This window comes from Colossoma macropomum, unplaced genomic scaffold (assembly GCF_904425465.1).
Source record: "Colossoma macropomum unplaced genomic scaffold, Colossoma_macropomum, whole genome shotgun sequence".
In the NCBI taxonomy this organism is placed as follows: Eukaryota; Metazoa; Chordata; class Actinopteri; order Characiformes; family Serrasalmidae; genus Colossoma; species Colossoma macropomum.
This window is the reverse complement of record NW_023494804.1, coordinates 14570329-14587935: the sequence shown is the minus strand read 5'-3', so window position 1 is coordinate 14587935 and position 17607 is coordinate 14570329. Positions and strand designations below refer to the sequence as shown.

Here is a 17607-nt window from a genome sequence, read left to right as displayed (position 1 = left end):
CGCGTCTCACTGGCTGATCTAACTTCATGTCCCAAACCACACACTTCTGTACTTCACCTACTACACTAATGAGTGCACTTCTAAAGGAATGTGCGCTATTTTTACACATTTAGTGAGCTGGTATGCGGTTCGGGACGCGGCGCTAGTAACACAGCGGGAAATCTCCATACTCAAATATATCAGTTCACACACTTTAAAAATTATTTTTTTAAAAAAGCGTGTTTTACTGCCTTTGCTGGATCAGTTTGTCTTCATCTTATTACAAACAGCCACAGCACTGCTGAGTGAACATGATGTTGCTACCAAAATGGTGGCCGCACAACTGTGACGTCATCGCAATTCTATAAGTTACTGAGGGAGGCGGGGCTTCCGAATTCTGATGTATCTTGTTTGTGATGCAATCAAGAGCCACGTCATAATCAGAATTTCTTGTAACCCAAATAAACTTTGCAATGAAAAGCAGCTTCCAGCCTGCAGGCTGAACTCGGGCTGGATCGCTTGCATATGGTCGTGGGCTGATCTGAGCACCGTCATGAATGACTCTGAGGTCCTGAAGAAGCGTGGGTACACGCTGGGCATCAGCCTGGGTGAAGGATCTTATGCCAAGGTCAAGTCTGCTTACTCGCAGCACCTCAAAACCAGCGTGGCCATAAAGATTATCAACAGGAAGACAGCACCACAGGACTTCCTGGAAAAGTTCCTGCCGCGAGAGATGGACATCCTGCCGTCACTGAACCACAGCAACATCGTGAAGACCTTCGAGATCTTCGACACGTCCCAGGGTAAGGTGTACATGGTGATGGAGCTCGCAGTTCAGGGGGACCTGCTGGAGCTGATCAAAGCCCGCGGAGCTCTGCCCGAAGACTTCTGCAGGAAACTATTCCGTCAGCTCTCACTCGCCATCCAGTTCATCCACAACCTGGACATCGCCCACCGAGATCTGAAATGCGAGAACCTGCTGCTGGATAAGGACTTCAACCTGAAGGTTTCAGATTTTGGGTTCAGCAAGAAGTTGGAGTACGAGGGCGACCAGATGGTCCTCAGCAGAACGTTCTGCGGTTCCATGGCTTACGCGGCTCCGGAGGTTCTGCACGGTTTCCCATACGACCCTAAAGTGTACGACGTGTGGAGCATGGGCGTGGTCCTGTTCATCATGATGTGCGGCTCCATGCCTTATGACGACTCCAACATTAAGAAGATGCTGAGGATTCAGAGGGAGCATCGCGTGGATTTCCCTCATTCTGCATCCGTCCCGTCGGAGTGCAAAGACCTCATCTGCAGGATGCTTCACCCCAACGTGGCCAGGCGGATCGAGATTTGCAGCATTTTGGAACACTCTTGGCTCCAGAAGAAATCCAAAGCGTCTGAGGGCATCAGAGCCAGACCATCAAAGGCCTGCCATAAAAACAGGAGCAAGGAGGAACCTAGAACTTCCAAACATGGCCAGGAGAACTCTGAGGAACCTACAGCTGAAGGATCAACACAGTCAACATCAAAATCCGGCCATAAAAACAGGAGAGAAGAGGAACCTAGAACCTCTAAATATGTCCAGGAGAACTCTGAGGAACCTAAAGCTGAAGGATCAACACAGTCAAAATTAAAAGCCTGCAATAAAAACAGGAGCAAGGAGGAACCTAGAACCTCCAAACATGGCCAGGAGAACTCTGAGGAACCTAAAGCTGAAGGATCAACACAGTCAACATCAAAATCCTGCCATAATAACAGGAGAGAAGAGGAACCCAGAACCTCCAAACATGACCAGGAGAACTCTGAGGAACCTGAAGCTGAGTCAGAAACAGAATCCTCTCCAAAGTCTACAGACAGAGCGGGTGGCTCTACGTAAGCAGAATTACCATCGTCCGCCAGCAGCAGCACTGAAGATTAGCCGATTAGCTTTAGCCACCTGTTCATTCGACTTGCGCTGCAAATAATTAAACAAACATCAGCAAAGTTTTGAAAAATCGCTCTTATTTTGAACCAAAACGTCTGCGCATTTATACACTGTACAAAATTATACAAACTCAAACATAATGAACATTCAGAGGGTTTTACAGCCTTTAGCTTTCACCCTTTTGGAGATTTAAAGTCACAGTCCAGGCTTTCCAAACGATTTTACTTTTAACCAAATAAAAGTCACCACACTGCTGCTCCAATATCAAAATGATTAATTCTCTATGCAGTGAAAATTGAACCAGACTCATACTGGAGCCACAGGACTGTGAAAAATAACTAAATATTGTTGATCAAGTCAATATATCTAAATTTTCTCATAATGAGAGAATAATATAAAATTAACCTACTCTGAGACATTTTTACTTGTTGTGTCATCTTAAGTCAAGTTCTAACTGCACTGGGGAATAACTTTCCTGAAGAAATTAAATCATTAAGTGTAAAACTACCTACTAAATAAGACAGTTTTACTGGCTACAATGACATAAAACAGGTAATAATGTCTATAAACAGGTAGAATATTGGGAAATAACAGTTATATTGACTGGATTTGCAGTGTTTAAGACGTGTGTGCTTTTCGTTTGAGTTTTAAGTCTCTGCCCTTCTTCACCAGCAGGGGGCGTTTAGTCCAGTTCACTGTTCAGCATGATCAGAAGTAATCGGACGCTTTCCTCCTCTTGGGCAGCTGCAGCAGGTCGTCGGTGATGGACGTGGGATCGTGCGCGGCGGGCGTTTTGGTTTTGCTGGGCGTGGGCGTTCCCGAGGGCGTCAGAGCACCACCGTGTGGAGTTTTAGAGCTGAGGCTGCGGTGAGAGGGCGAGGGAGTGTAGCTCGCCCGCAGCGCCTTATCCGTGTATTTACTGGATGACCTGTTTACCAGCCTCTGGAGCGCAGGCGACAACGCAGCCGGACTCAGACCTTTAGGGGTCAGACTGTCACAGAGAGAGAAATACGACACATAATCAACATCACTACAGGGGTGAAACACAGGCAGTCCATCTGCACTGATTTTGAAAAGGAATTATTTGACTATATATAATAATACTCAGTACTTTAGTTTAGTATGTGGTCATTTTTGATACAGTGGTACAGGATGTGCCCATGTTTTTGCCAAAATAAAATCATTACTCTATTTTAAAACAGACATTAAACAACCTGCTGTGTGAGATTTTAAACAGAATTAAGAACTGATTTGTGGTGAAATCTGAGATTCTCTGAATCGTAATTAAATGGAATCTCTGTGAATTTTGGGATTTACATCCTTCACAACATGAAAATGAACTCTGGTGCTTTTGCTCTTTCCAGTGTGTCTGTTCTTTCTGCAACAGAACGCTGTTAAAACAGAAGAGCGTTTGGTTCCTGTCTGCGCTGAGTGAAAGAGGTGATGAGGGAACACCCGAGAGTTACCTGGCCAGGTTCTCTGTCACTTTGCGCAGAGCTTCCTGCTTTTTCGCTCTGTTTTTGGCTGCGACTTCATTGGCCATTTTCAGCCCCAGACGCTCTCTCCTGCCGGGCTCTGGAATCTAGACACACACACACACACACACACGTTACTTGAGTGATTAATTCGGAACAAAACGAGACTGTTCAATGTTCTTAAAACTGCATCTCAGACTAAAACACAGCTTGTGCATTATTTACTGTTTTCACTGAAAAAACAGCAAACAGATCCTTAAATCTGTTCACCGTGTACAATTACGGTGATACAGTGTAGCTTAGTTCTGTACAATAAGCAGTATAAATAGTTGTGTATAGTTGCAGTATAGTTCACAGTAGAAAGTATAGCTTTACATATTAACAGTGTTCACATGATTCAGTGTACAGTTAAAGTATATATCAGAGTGTAGAGTACAGTGTGGTGTAACATTATAGTATATTACAGACAACAGTACGTTGTATAGTTCTAAACAGTTGTCGTGAATCAGGGATCAGGTAAGTGAATAAGGTTGAGGGGTTGAGGGGGTGTGAATGACCTTGAATGACGGGCCGTGGCTCCTCTCTATGATCGGCGTTTCTGACCCGTCCAGCCGGAATGGAGTGGACTCGATCTCACCCCATGTCATCAACGGAGACTCGGACACTCCTACAGTACCATGACAACATCATCATCACCATCACCACCTTCATCATCATCATCTTCACGCATAAACATCTTCACACATTCATAGAAATCGGTGAATTAATCTCTGTTAAGTCTCACTGTTAAGTTTCACTCTGAGTGCTTAAGTGCTAATCAGTGTTCTGAGTGTGCTGTAATGCAGAACCAGTCTGAGCTGTGACTGTCCTGATCACTCAGGATTAATTACTGATACTGTTTTACACATGAGCCCTAAATTTAACCCTTTAGAGTAACGCAGTGCATCTGTGTACTGACCCGGCGCAGGTGAGGGCGCCCCCACAAACCCGTAACCGTTCACTTTGGGAGACTCGTGAGGGAGGAGCTCTTTACCATCCGGACCAACTTTCCCCAATTTGAACTAAATACAGCAAAACAAACAAACAAACAAACAAACAAACATCAGCCATGCTGCAGATCAGCTTTACAAACAACTACACACTTATTTAAACTGCAGAGGATCTTTTAAAGATTTCAAGATAATTTTGCTAAGATTTAGAGATTAATACATATTTTTAAAATCCCTTCATGGTGAAGGAATACATACAGAGCGCTGTGGAGCAAAAGAGACCCCCCCCCAAAAAAATGAAAATTATTGTGTGAGGTGTGGGCAGAGTTACCTGTGCGTTCAGAGCGGCAGCCTGCTGGATCTGGGATTTATTTAGAGCTTTAGAGAATGGGTCCACATCGAACCGCGTGTTCTTATAGGCGACCTCGCGTGGCTTCTTAAACACCGTGTCGTCCTTCACACCTTCAAAGGAACACGAACGAACACACACACACACACACTTCTCAATTATTTCTCAATTTTTTTCGCTGGACTGATTGGTTGGATTCTTTTTTTATTGCCACATGTCGTGGTAACTGTATCCGATGCATTAAGATTGAACTTGACAAAGCACAAACATACAACATAACACACACATACAGGAAACGATATACAACACATTGTGTGAGTGGATCCACAGATAATTACATAGTAATTTCATCTGTGTGTTCTCACAGATGCTGTACATCTTACAGAGAGACCGTTACGATATTCACCACTCAGACGAGTTTAGTGACATGGCTGGTACAGACAGTTCTCTGGATGAGAGGAATTATTCTGTAATTATTCTCTTTGCTCGCTTAAGAGAGCACTGAGTATAAATAAAGAGTCAGCTGCAGGAAGTGATGTTCCAATTCCTCTGAAGCTTTACAGACAATTCTTTACAATTTATTACGAGTTTGGAGATCTATATTTCTGTACCAAACTGTAAGAGATGACTTAAGAACACTCTCCACAATAATGGAGGTATAAAACTGGCCCAGCAGATCTCTTCTTACTTTTTTAATTGTCTTAAAAAAGAACAACCTTTGTTATTTTTTTTATATGATCAGAATTGAAGGCCTGCACAGTTGTTTTTTAAAATCTGTGAAAAATACATATTTCAGCAATTGTATATATTACATATTTCAGTTACCTTTTAATTTTTTCCCAAAAAAACTAAAATAAATGGAGAGTTTTGTATTTTCTTTTTTCTGCAGCCCTTTTCTGCTCTGCTGTGTGGGCATGGACCCCAGTGGACTGACTGACAGCCTCAGTGTCAAATTTAAAATAGAAATAACAGAACAGAAATGTGGATGGCGAGCACAGGCAGACCATAACTGCTGCACCAGTTAAGGTGAAACGGAATAATTAGAACAAAAGCTGAATCCTGTTGTGCTCTTCTGTCTTATCGTCTCCACAAAACAACAGGAAATTCAGACGTTAAGTGTGCGTGTTTTCTAAACGTGAGGATTTTAAAGTTTGTATAGCGAACATCCAGTTTCGATCGCTGACTGAAACTGTTTTGATTCAGTCTGTTTTCGGTCAGCTTTGACTGCAGCATTAAATGAGCCACAGAGAAGAAGCACCATCATTTAATCACATTAAGAGCAGTAGTGGTGGTACAGAGGAGGGCCATCCAAACTGATCACTCATATTTATTTTCAATTAAGGATGCATCGATTCGGGAATTCTGATGCATTTTTTCATGTACATATCTGCAAATCTGATACATAAACATTCATAAAATGTAGAAATTGGGACGAAGATCTGAATTATTATCACAGAAAAATTTAAAATTTATTTGTGTAGAGTCATTAATGCAGTATCACTCATCAGGTTATCATCATTTGACCTATTTCTAATCGTGTGGTGGTGCTGTTTACCTTCAGGATAGTACATCAGAGCGTTTTTTGCCTTGTACTCCCACGTCTCCACTCCAGCCTTTGAACACTCCAGCGCCTGCTTCTCCGACGACGGTAGAGCCAGGTTCTCCTCGCGACGCTACAGCAGACAGAACAGAGAATCCACAGTTAAACTACAACAAAGCAGGAGAACCTCAGATACAGAAACACAGGAAACAAACATCTGCATGAACACTGAACTGCAAACACACGACTCACACCTGTCTGAACTCATCCTCTGCCTCGTACAGCCAGGCGTGCTTCAGCTTCTCTTTGTCTTTCGCCAGAGCCATTATCTGCTCAAAGGATGCGTTATCTTCACTTGTGTTTTTAGCTAGAAAACGATCCAAAGAAGGAAGCTCCTTCTCTTCTTCTTTTGCGCCGTCTTTACTTCCTAAAACAGCAAAGAAACAACAGACATCTGACACCAGACTCAACCATTAACTGACAAACACACCATCAGCAGAACACTTTACTGCACAGCACAGACTAAATCACACATCACTAATATAACAGCTCAATCACTAATATAACAGCACAATCACTAATATAACAGCTCAATCACTAATATAAAAGCTCAATCGCTAACGTAACAGCTCAATATTACAGCTCAATCACAAAGATAACAGCTCAATCGCTAAAAGAACAGTTCAATCGCTAAGCTAAATGCTCAATCAGTAAGTTAATAACTAGGTTGCTAAGCTAAATGTGTAAACTGCTAAGACAATAGTTAAATTACTAAGCTAACAGTTCACTTGCTAAAAGCTACAAGTTCAATCAGTAAGCTACTAGTTAAACAGCTAAGCTAACGGTCAAGTTACTGAGATAAAGTATATTGTATCATAATAAAGTGCTTCATGTTTTAAGTATATCTTGTAAAGTTTATAATAGCAATAAAATCAATAATACATTGTAAAAATAAGGGCATTGATATTATACAAAATAAACTTTAATAAAATTAAGTAATTTGCACTAATGATTAAATTGGTCTAACTGTTGTAGGAGATTTAAAAAATTATTGATCGCGTACCGTCCTCTGTGGTTCTGGGTTTGCTGTGTGAAGCAGATGGAGAAACTGCACGGCCGTCAGGCGTCTCAAACGTAGATGGAGTCACATCTGAGGAAACAAACAAACAAACAACTCTCAACACAGTTCTACAATCTCAGGGAACACAAAATATAAAAATAAAAGTCTCTGCTTTAATAACTTCTCTTAAAGGGGACAATTCACCCAAAACAGATAGTCCCCAAAAAAGCGTATAATTTTCTATTTTCCACTATTTTCTCCTCATCAATATTACATATAAAACTCAGAAGGCACGTTTAGGTTCACTGGTGGTTTTGGATAGTAAAAAAAAATGTCTATATTTGTGTTGTAATCATTACCACCACTTCTTGAACCATTTTACACCCAACTTCTCTGAATTACTCTGTTTACACTTCACACATTCAATTATGGAGGCATTCTGTTTGATTTCTACACTGGGTGCGGTTACTCACAGGGCACGTATGTGCGTGGTGTATATTTGGCCATAGCGGAGCCGTATTTGATGGCGATCTCGCGCATTCTCTCCAGATCTCCGCTCTCCTCTGCCTCCAGATAATCCTTCTGTGCCTGCAGCTTGGACACATCTGGGAAGAAATCCCTTTGAATGATTTTCTCCAGATTCTGTGCATAAAAAGGAAAACATAATTTAGAATAGAGGCAGTTTTTACAGTAAAAATGTAAATAGAGAGTTAAACAGATAACATCAATAGTGGTTTATTCACTCCATATCAATAAATACAACTCAACACAGTTTATCATGGAATTTAAAAGTCATTTCGTAAGACACATAAAGTGACAGAAAATGTGGTTCAGGTGGATGTGTCTACCAGGTTACGTCTGTTTGTAAAATCTTACGGGGAATTTTGGAGTTTCCACTGTTTCTGCATCAACACTGATCACGGATACCTTAAAAACATATCTGAGCCTTACATGGTGCAGCCTCAGACGCCAGAATGTAATCGCTGCACCATTTAAAGTGGAACGGGGAATTCGAATAAGGCAACTTCATCCTCGTTCAGAAGAGAGAAGTGAATACAGCAGCTGTACACTCTCTATATGTGTCTATATGAATGTCTAAAAGTGTGTATGTGTATATATTTATGTTTGTTACCTGTATATATTGCTCCTCCTGTAGTATTTTGCGCTGTTTCTCATTCTTCTCTGCAGGTTTCTCAGAGAAACTCACCACAGCTCCAGAGCTGGACTCCATAATCCACTCACAGCTTTATCTACACCACAATAAACTACTCAGCATAAACTGAGCGCTGATGATGTTTCTGATTAATCTGACTCTGATTAATTCTCAGCTGACTGTTGTTGTCCTCTGTCAATTCGCCTCAAATTCCGCAATATTTCTCTCCTTTCTGACTTACATGAGCCCCGAACTCTACACTACACTCTTGACGTTAATGATAAATATTACATAAACCCCAAATAAAGCATATTTTATTTCTGTTTTAGTTTTTTTTTTCAGAAAAATATAAACAAACGGCAACCGAACGTGTTAACCTCCGCAGTCAGGCGCTTCTTCCGCTCTGTGTGGTTGCGTGTTTCCGGTTTCTGCAAGACGAGCAGAGGGACTTTTAAAATTATTCTTATTAGTAACGTTATTCGTATTATTACGCAATAAGTGTTCAAACTATAATAGCGATCTACTGAGCTTCGTAGCAACGAAATAAAAGGACATCTTGTTGTTCCTGTGTCAAAGTCATAAAAAAAGTTTAAGAATTTTTTTGTATAAAATAAGCAAAGGAACTGACTTTTATTCTACAAATTATTAAATAGTGTTTGTAGTTTATAACACATATGAAAAAGAGGAACTGCCTGACTTTTATTCCATAAAATATTTTTAAAAATAGTTTTGCAATTTGAAAAACAAATTAAAAAGGAATGGTCTAACTTTTATTCTATACAATATAAAAAATAATATTTTTATACAACTTATATTTTTATTCTAAAAATGATTTATAAATTACAAAACTGCCCTCAAACAAATAAAGAGGAACTGTCTGGCTCTTATTCTATACAGGATTAAAGAGGGTATTGTAATTTATACAACAAATAAAAAGGAGAAACTTTTATTCAATAAATTATTTAAAATTATACACTGCCATTTAAGACATCAACATTCGATGGTGAACATAAAAAAAGTTTGTAAAGAGTATTTTTAGGCTTAAATTTATCACTCCAAAGTTAACGATTAACACAGTGTATAAAAAAACTTCTTAAAATGTAGTTTATATGTTCATATTTAAACATTAATATATGTTTTATTAGTAGAAGCTTGCTTTGGCTAAAGATCTTATTTTTAATCATTAAGACTGAATTCTCCAGCTTCTTATTCTAATTCAGTACGGAAGATTCGAAGACTAGTGTTGCTAAAATTACTTCTCACAGCACACACTGATTTATTGAAGTTTTCATAAAAATGTTTGCCTGATTTTGTCATGAATGAGCCAAAATAAGCAGGAAAAGTCGTGATCTGACCAACCAGAACGTCCTTTATTTGCACACTCTGAATAAACACCATGTAGCAGGATCTCCATTTCCCAAAAAAGCTGAAAGATCATTTCAGAAAGAAAAGGCAAGGAGAGCCGCTCCCCGAGTCGGGCCCTTTCACAGCGACAGAGGGGAGAAAAGCATCACACCAGTTTAACATTCAGTTACGAATAAAAATCCATCCATGGAACGTCGGACTTTCTGAAGATAAATATTCAGCAGCGACTCGCTGCAGCTCTAACGGGCCAACGGTAAACAGACTGAGTGAAGAACAGAGTGATGAAGTGTCTCAGCGTTTTCCTCTTGACTGACTCACACTGCGCTGCTCAGCGCATCTTTATTTTTAGTGTAAAATCGTAAATTTTGGGTTAAAATGACCAATAAAAGTCCGTCAGACAGAGTGTTTACGTTTTCACAGCTGAGAACGGAGGTGACAGTGCTGCTGCTGCTGAAAGTCATCTCATTTTGTCCGTCCGTGCCGCGACTTCCCGTGTCTGTGCCGTGACTTCCTACGGGGCTCCCGAGGCAATTCCTGCCCACCTGGCGGGAAAGCCGGGGCTCCACCCCTCCAAGGCTCCTCAAAGCTGTACCGGGGGAGGAAGGTGGGGTACGGCGTGGGGGCGCAGTAACGGCCCTGACGGAAACTCTGATCCACTGGTCTGTGGGGCCACGGGGCAGGAGGTGGGGGCAGCAACATGGGGTCTCCGTCTGGTCCGAACCTCAGGTGCCGGTTTGCTTCTCTCGGCTGAAACGGCCTGAAGAGGAGAAACACAGACAGCAGTTAGAAAAACTTTCACACACATACAGCACAGTCCTGTCAGTGCTGACCGGCTCTGCTCCAACTCTGCACCTTCTGCCGGTCACTCATCACCTGTGGGCACTTCTGAGTACCAGCTGACTGCTGGTTACAATGGTTTCACTGATGCTAAGCAAACGACACAACAATCGTTCGTCTGTAAAAGTAATCCCTGTGTTTAATCACCGTATGCAGTGGCTGTGAGACGTAAACTGTGTCCGGCCTTTGCCTTCGCTGCTGTCTTTCTGTGGTGAGAGCACCGCCACCATCTTTAGGAGGAACATCTAGGAAAAAAAGGGGGTCTACTGTTTCACGGTGGGGGAGATAAAACACACACCACCCTGCTCAGTAGGTTGTTTGCAAATGAGATCATGTCACTGCGTTGCTGTGGCACGAACTGCAGATGTCAAGTAAAGGTTTATTTATATAGCTCTTGTTACAACAGGCGTCATCGCAAAGCAGCTTTACAGAAAAATCTGGGTCTGACCCCCCATGAACGTATCAAAGGTGACACAGGCAATGAAAAAACTCCCTAAAAGCAAGAGGAAGAAACCTTGAGAGGAACCAAAACTCAAAAGGGGAATCCATCCTCCTCTGGTCCACACCGGATAGCAAACAATAACACAAGATTAAATAGTTCAAGTCTGTGCAGCATCAGGAGGGTCAGTTCATGCAGGTGAGGTTTGCACAGCATAATACAGCAGGAAACTCCATGGTGGTCAAAAAAGTCCAGAAGGCTGGTGAGCAGTGGGCACACGATCAAGGCAGAAGAAGCAATGGTAACAGATGGAGGGCAGAAAGTGATATTCTACACAGGAAGCTGTCACAAGCTCTGGAAATGTCTGTGGTTTGTGTTGTTTATGGTGCTCAAATCGATCTAACAGAGAAACCACGAGGAGCTTTTATCCAGTACCAAAAGCTGATGTTCACGAGGGAAAAAAATGGGCGGTCTATGTCCCTGCCCACCTGTCTGTATGTCTGCCTGCTTCTCTCTCTGTCTGTCAGTCATTCTGCCTGTCTGACCTCACCCTGAGCAGATGTGGATGCCGACCTACATTATGTGGTTATGTTGGGGTGGTCCTCTCCTGCTGAAGTAGGGGGGGTTGGGGGGGGGGTTGGTCTCTCTGGTCTGGATGAAGACCCCTGCATCGCCCCACCCTGAACCGGCTCCTGGTCAGGTTCTTCCATCCCCTCATTACTGTAGAACATCAAAAGAGCTTTCATTTTACTAAAATCAGGAGCTGCACACTGACCACGTCACTGACAGCATTAGACACGTTAGAACTGTATCTTCATATTGAAGAACCAAATAAATAACACTCAATACTCTGCATCTGTAACTGCTGTAGGCTGAGTGTGTGAGTTTAAACTGCTGTAGCGTGCATTCAGAATGTTAGTGTTGTTAAGTAAGTAAATAATTCAATCAATAAACAAACAAATATCTGCAGTGTTAGTAAACGAAGGTGGGTGATGTTACCTGCGCTTAGGGCCGGAATTTAGATCGTCCAGGTAATTTTGTCTCTCTATAGCGTGACCCCGCGACCTGTTAAACACTGAAACAGTCGAGCAGAGAAAAAACTCCTATCATCTTCAATAAAGAGCAAAGCTGCCAAAGAGATTTCAATAACTCATTCACTCACAGTCGATGGCCTCATGAGGATCAACACCGTCCACATCAATCAGATACCTATGATTAAAAAACACGGGTCATTAAAGAGCTTAAATTAAAAACAAACAGCGCTGAACTTCAACCGTCCAACAGCTTACCTGCACACAAGGTAGCCTGTCCGGTTCAAACCGTGAGTGCAATGAACCCCAATCAGTTTATCTGTAAACAAAAACAAACAATGTGTGCAGTGGAATTTATAAATCTGTATGTTTGTGTCAGTCGCACTCAGCCAGCAGATGCTCTTCACTTTCTTATTTATCATAACTATGTTGTGATTATGTCTAATAGTTATGCCATGGTCTAAAAATAAATTTCACTATCATTCACATGGTATCAAAAGATTGTGTCAGAACTTCAATTAGTACAACAGTGACTATATGCTTTGATATTACATTATAATCCAGCTGCTTCACTTTAAGGGTGCGTGTGTGTATATACATATGTGTATTTATGTGTGTATATACACACACATTTATGTACACACACACACACTATGTGTGTGTGTGTGTGTGTGTGTGTGTGTGTGTGTGTGTGTGTGTGTGTATATATATATATATATATATAAAATTTTATATATCTGTAACAATACATTATTCAAAAAATGAAGATAAATTACTTTAAAACTAAAAAAAACAGAAAGGGACTGCCAAAATAAATAATAAATGAACATTATTTCCTCTTTATTATTATTTATATTACATAAATAATAAATGAACAGATAAAAGCATTCCTATTACAAACAGAATACAAAACTGAAATAAATATTCTTTATGAAACAAAACATCAAATTTTCTGACTTTCCCTTAAAATTAAGATCCCCCTGAAATTAACCTCTTTTTAATGAATGATTTTTTTGAGGTAATTCACATTTTCAGCAATTTAATCTCATCTGCAGCTGCACATAGTGGCCCATTTTATTTACAGCTAGTTTATTAATGCAGTACAGAGTAAAACAGAACATAAGAACACTTTTTTATCCATTCGTGTAAATTTGTCTTTAGGCAGACAGTTCAGGGTGGATAACACACATACAGAATAACTACAGCTCAGTCGACACAACTGCACACGCTTTATTAAGATTACGGACAAAACTTGATTGTTCGTCGTGAGATTTTAAGAGAAAGTGAACGATTTCTCAGCTACCAATTCCGTGAGATCTTACAAATAATACAACAGAGCATGCTTTCCTGAATATATTGTGTATATCATCAGTGCTTGTAGACACTGACCAACTGGATGCTTATAAAGAGAACATCATTCTGTTTAGCTGGATTTAGTACCAAATATTACATTAAAAAAATTACCGTGTTCATAGTTTTTGAAATGTAGCTTTACTGGCTCTTTTTTCTCTATTACAACTGATGAGATGTCTGAAAAAATAAATATTGTGACATATTGTGTATTGTGAAAATTGCCTGAAATATCACGATATAATATTTTTTGCCATATCGCCCAGCTCTAGCTTCCGTTTCAGTGTTTTTTCATTTATGTCATTAAAACTGTGTTGTATCGTATCAATGAGAGTGTAAATTCGTAAATCAATATTAGACTCTACAGACTCCATGGAAGTCTGAAATGAATCCACTGTGAGTTTAAATATAAAGGTAGAAAAACTCGCCAAGGAAAGTCTCGGAGCTCTAAGGATTAACATGCGGCATCATTTAAAAGACTGACTAAATATTCTACCTTTCTGAGATTATCAGTGAGATAAAACTGTAGATTTAAAAGTGCTTAATCAGGGAGGATCAGCAGAGTGAACGTGTCTGCGTATGTGTTTCGTTCTGAGCTGTTCCTGTTGACGAACACTATAGTTTAAATATTTCACATTTCTGAGGCAGCGCTGCAGCTTCAGGCAGCCTTATCATAACAGGGTGGACCTGAGTGACCGCCTTAAGGGCAGTGATTTTGATGAGTGATTTTTCACACTGTGCTGACAGATCCATCACGCTACGTTCCTCTGTGAGTAAAAATACTCTCTAGATCAGATGATCCACACTGAGACCAGCACACACTCACCATTATTTTCATTGTCACAAAGAAACCTTCTCACAGCCTTCTTAAAGCTCAGAATGGTGGCATCGCTCGGCACTTCATGACCCGCAGTGAAAATCTTCAGATAGTGCCACGAGTCCGGCAAGTCCTGCATAAACAAGCACAAAAAAAACAAAAAAACAAAAACTAATCACACCAAATCCTGAATAAATAAACTCAGGCTGAGCCCCTAAATTCAGGTTCTGTGATAAATCAGCCCCAAACAGAGCAGCTGCATAAAGACTGTATTTTACTCTGTGCAGTGGAGCTGTGTGACAAATTCACGATGAAACGTTCATACTGTGTAAAAAGCTGCTGCCGTTTTCAAACGGTGTTGAAAAGTCAAATAAATAAAAAATGAGAGCTTTGAGGTTCTGTTCTGTCAGTACTGGTGTGACTGGATGAGTCAATAAGTAATAACTCCACTCTACCATATCTGTGTGCTCAGTCACTTTACTTTTACTTTCATTTCTCTATGATTTACCAGACTAGGCTTAAAAGGAACTCCACTGATTTTTCAAAATCCCTGCATAATTACATGGTTAAGATGTAAACAGCATAATTCCGAGTGGTTTAGTGTCAAACGCTCCGTTCGAAACTTGCCGAGTCACAGTTGTTCACAGTGGTGGTGATGGGAACTAGACGTCCGCCTCTAAAAGCTCCCTCACAGAAAGTTATTACATAAAATGGTTATGAATTCACTGCCTGATGACTGAAACAATGTTTTATGATTGTTTTGAGAACTTAAAATCTATTCATGGAGGGATACATGCAGGGTGCTGTGAGGCAAAATAGTCCCCAAAGAAAACTTATTATTTGATATGTTCCACTATTTTCCCATCATCAGCATTCCATATAAAACTCAGAATACAAGTGTAGGTTCACTGGTGGTTTTGGATGGTAGAATGTTTATATTTGTGTTGTAGTCATGGCGACCCCTGGTTCCTATCACCACCACTGTAAAGAAATCTGAAGAATTTCACACCAAACCACTCTGTTTACATCCCACACACTCAATTATGGAGGAATTTTGAGAAACTGGTGGAATTCCCCTTTAATCCCTTTGTGGGAGTGTTGAATGTACTCCAGAGCTTTGAGAGGTTCTACAAAGACCTTAGAAGTGCTGAGCAGTCAAGTAAGCCCTGGACCCCCAGACTGAACCCAGGTGTGAGGGGTCCCAGGTGTGTGCTAACCTGTGGTTTGTAGTAACGGGTGGTGAAGGTGAGGTCAATGATGAGTCCGAGTTCCTGACCCTGCTTCTCCAACATGTGCAGAAGATCGAATGGACCAAAGGCCTCAGACTGACACAGACAGTTTCTCAGAGACTGAAAGAGAAATAGGTCAGACTGAAAGACAGAACATAGACGTTTGGAGCACTGTTTTAACAGAAAACGTAAAACGGTTACAGACTAATGCAAAAATGATTACAATACGATGGCGTTTCAAAATTTTAGTACAAAGCTGTAAAAAGAGAAGATGTTACGAGTGTCCAAAATGATCAGAACAAAGCTGTACATCTTCTTTTACAGCCGGCCCCGTCACAACCAGCCCTGTTACAGCCGTCAAAATGTTTGGGGCTGCGTGTTGCCAACGTGTGCAGAATGACTCGCACCTGTTTTAAAGGGACTTTAAAGGCGATGAAGCGAGTTCCAGGAATCCTCTTCCCCACTGCACTGTATTCAGTCCATCTAAAACACACACAGGGCTCTGAAACTACATACACACATCATTATCACTGAATATGCAGCACTACACATTACAACTGCTCACCTGTCCGGAATTTTCTTATGTGAAGGCATAATCACAGCCCACAGCTGCAGCTGTCAATCAAACAAATAAACAAACAGACAGACAGACAAACAAACAAACAGAAACTTAAACTCCGACAAGACAAACTCAGTTTCTTTAAAGACAGGCGAAGCTTTTTAATTACAATTATCCGTTCCACCTTAAAAGGCGCCGCAGCTGCATTCTGTTCTCCCTACCTTCAGAACGTAATTCCTGTGCCTTTTAAGGTGGAACTTCAGCTTCGTGGAAAAACACCCTCCGTGAATTAGGGGGTCAGAAGAAATCTGAATTATGTTTAAACCATTATGAATCCCCCTCAGGCTGCTTTACTTTCCTGAAATAATGATATTAATTGTACATATTTCTGTCTCCGCTCTCAGTATCAGACCTGCAGCTGTGGTAGCCGTTAGCCGTTTTGCTAACCGCTAAACCTCCTCATTCTGAGCTGCAGCCCTTTAACACAGTTTTACAAACACACACGAACAGCGATTATAATCACACAGACTAAAAGCCATAAAGACTTGCGCGCCGTTTAACTTAATAATTAATGTAATAATTTAATCAGAGCGGTTGAAACGCTGAATGATGAAAACTACTAAACTCACCCAGCCGGAACCTCCACGAGTCCAGTGACGTCACGCCGCCGGGTACAGAAACAGCACACAACGCCACCTGCCGGACACCGACATAAACATAAACACACACTCACACACACACACACACACACGTACGTGTGCGTGTGTGTGTGTGTGTGTGTGTGTGTGTGTATATATATATATATATATATATATATATATTTATATATATATATATATGTATATGTATATCTATCTACACCTCAGTGCACTCTATACATTTATATTTTACACTTTACATAAATAACTGTATACATCAAGCAGCCTGTTCCTTTTTTTTGTGTCCTTTAATATATGATTTGTTTCCATACAAACCATTAAATATGTAAAATAACCGTAAATTATAATAAAAACATAAATATTTGCACTTTCCTCGGGTTGTAGTGTTGTCAGTGTGTAGCATTTAGTTTGTACAAAAACTTATTAAAAAATTTAGAAGTATATATCCCAAAAAATAACAGTCACAAAGTAAACATAAACACAACATTGCAAACATGTAAACAGAAAAGGCACCCTTAAAAACCTGCAGGAATTAAGGCCTAATTTGTTCCTCTAATATACATCAGATAACTGATTAAATTCCATTAATTCCGCACTGTGACGTCTGAGCTACTTAAACTCTTCCTGCTGAAATCTGAGAGGAAGAAACAAAATGAGACGATAAAAACCCCTTTTCTGCATGTAACACAATCACCCCATCCTAAAGGCCTCGTCCTTTATCCCCAAACTCTGTTTCCTCCTGCGTCTTATTTCCTGCAAAGTTCTGTCCCTTCATTTCTTCTTTCTTCATTCCTTCGTTTCTCTCTGTAAGATTTATCTGTTATATAACATGTACGTGTCCGAAAGCTCCTGTTCTTCCCACAG

General features: G+C 40.6%; 3 protein-coding genes across 5 annotated transcripts; 1 reads left to right on the top strand and 2 right to left on the bottom strand.

Moving 5' to 3' along the window:
- Nucleotides 1–532: 532 nt before the first annotated feature.
- On the top strand, nt 533–1843 carry LOC118825101 (testis-specific serine/threonine-protein kinase 1-like). The gene has a single exon (XM_036595637.1). The coding sequence runs from the start codon at nt 533–535 to the stop codon at nt 1841–1843; it is 1311 nt and encodes a 436-aa protein (XP_036451530.1).
- A 107-nt stretch (nt 1844–1950) lies between these two features.
- ess2 (ess-2 splicing factor homolog) lies at nt 1951–8854 on the bottom strand. The gene is made up of 10 exons (XM_036595735.1): nt 8437–8854; nt 7778–7946; nt 7308–7394; nt 6499–6671; nt 6260–6377; nt 4687–4817; nt 4325–4427; nt 3924–4033; nt 3358–3473; nt 1951–2882 (listed from the first exon to the last, which is right to left on the bottom strand). Exons 1-10 carry the CDS (start codon nt 8533–8535, stop codon nt 2600–2602), a joined length of 1389 nt encoding a protein of 462 aa, XP_036451628.1. The 5' UTR covers nt 8536–8854; the 3' UTR covers nt 1951–2599.
- A 954-nt stretch (nt 8855–9808) lies between these two features.
- On the bottom strand, nt 9809–16742 carry dusp11 (dual specificity phosphatase 11 (RNA/RNP complex 1-interacting)). Of its 3 annotated transcripts, none has more exons than XM_036595078.1 (11): nt 16497–16742; nt 16306–16366; nt 16091–16140; nt 15933–16008; nt 15514–15645; nt 14306–14429; nt 12388–12448; nt 12261–12307; nt 12098–12173; nt 11676–11818; nt 9809–10579 (listed from the first exon to the last, which is right to left on the bottom strand). In XM_036595078.1, exons 3-10 carry the CDS (start codon nt 16117–16119, stop codon nt 11677–11679), a joined length of 687 nt encoding a protein of 228 aa, XP_036450971.1. In that variant the 5' UTR covers nt 16120–16140; nt 16306–16366; nt 16497–16742; the 3' UTR covers nt 9809–10579; nt 11676. The 3 variants fall into 3 exon arrangements, with proteins under 3 accessions (XP_036450971.1, XP_036450973.1, XP_036450974.1); XM_036595080.1 differs by having other exon boundaries at nt 16714–16730; XM_036595081.1 differs by lacking the exon at nt 16306–16366 and having other exon boundaries at nt 16714–16742.
- Nucleotides 16743–17607: the final 865 nt, after the last annotated feature.

What these genes read in the sequence shown, in the direction of transcription:
- dusp11 (XM_036595078.1), bottom strand. Translation starts at nt 16,119, where the DNA reads ATGCCTTCACATAAGAAAATTCCGGACAG. An exon ending in CCCGTTACTACAAACCACAG is followed by an intron (nt 14,430 to 15,513) that starts GTTAGCACACAC and finishes TTGTTTATGCAG; the next exon opens with GACTTGCCGGACTCGTGGCA. An exon ending in TCCTCATGAGGCCATCGACT is followed by an intron (nt 12,174 to 12,260) that starts GTGAGTGAATGA and finishes CGACTGTTTCAG; the next exon opens with TGTTTAACAGGTCGCGGGGT.
- LOC118825101 (XM_036595637.1), top strand. Translation starts at nt 533, where the DNA reads ATGAATGACTCTGAGGTCCTGAAGAAGCGTGGGTACACGCTGGGCATC.
- ess2 (XM_036595735.1), bottom strand. Translation starts at nt 8,535, where the DNA reads ATGGAGTCCAGCTCTGGAGCTGTGGTGAGTTTCTCTGAGAAACCTGCA. An exon ending in AGGAGGAGCAATATATACAG is followed by an intron (nt 7,947 to 8,436) that starts GTAACAAACATA and finishes TTTTATGCACAG; the next exon opens with AATCTGGAGAAAATCATTCA. An exon ending in ACCACGCACATACGTGCCCT is followed by an intron (nt 7,395 to 7,777) that starts GTGAGTAACCGC and finishes TTGTTTCCTCAG; the next exon opens with ATGTGACTCCATCTACGTTT.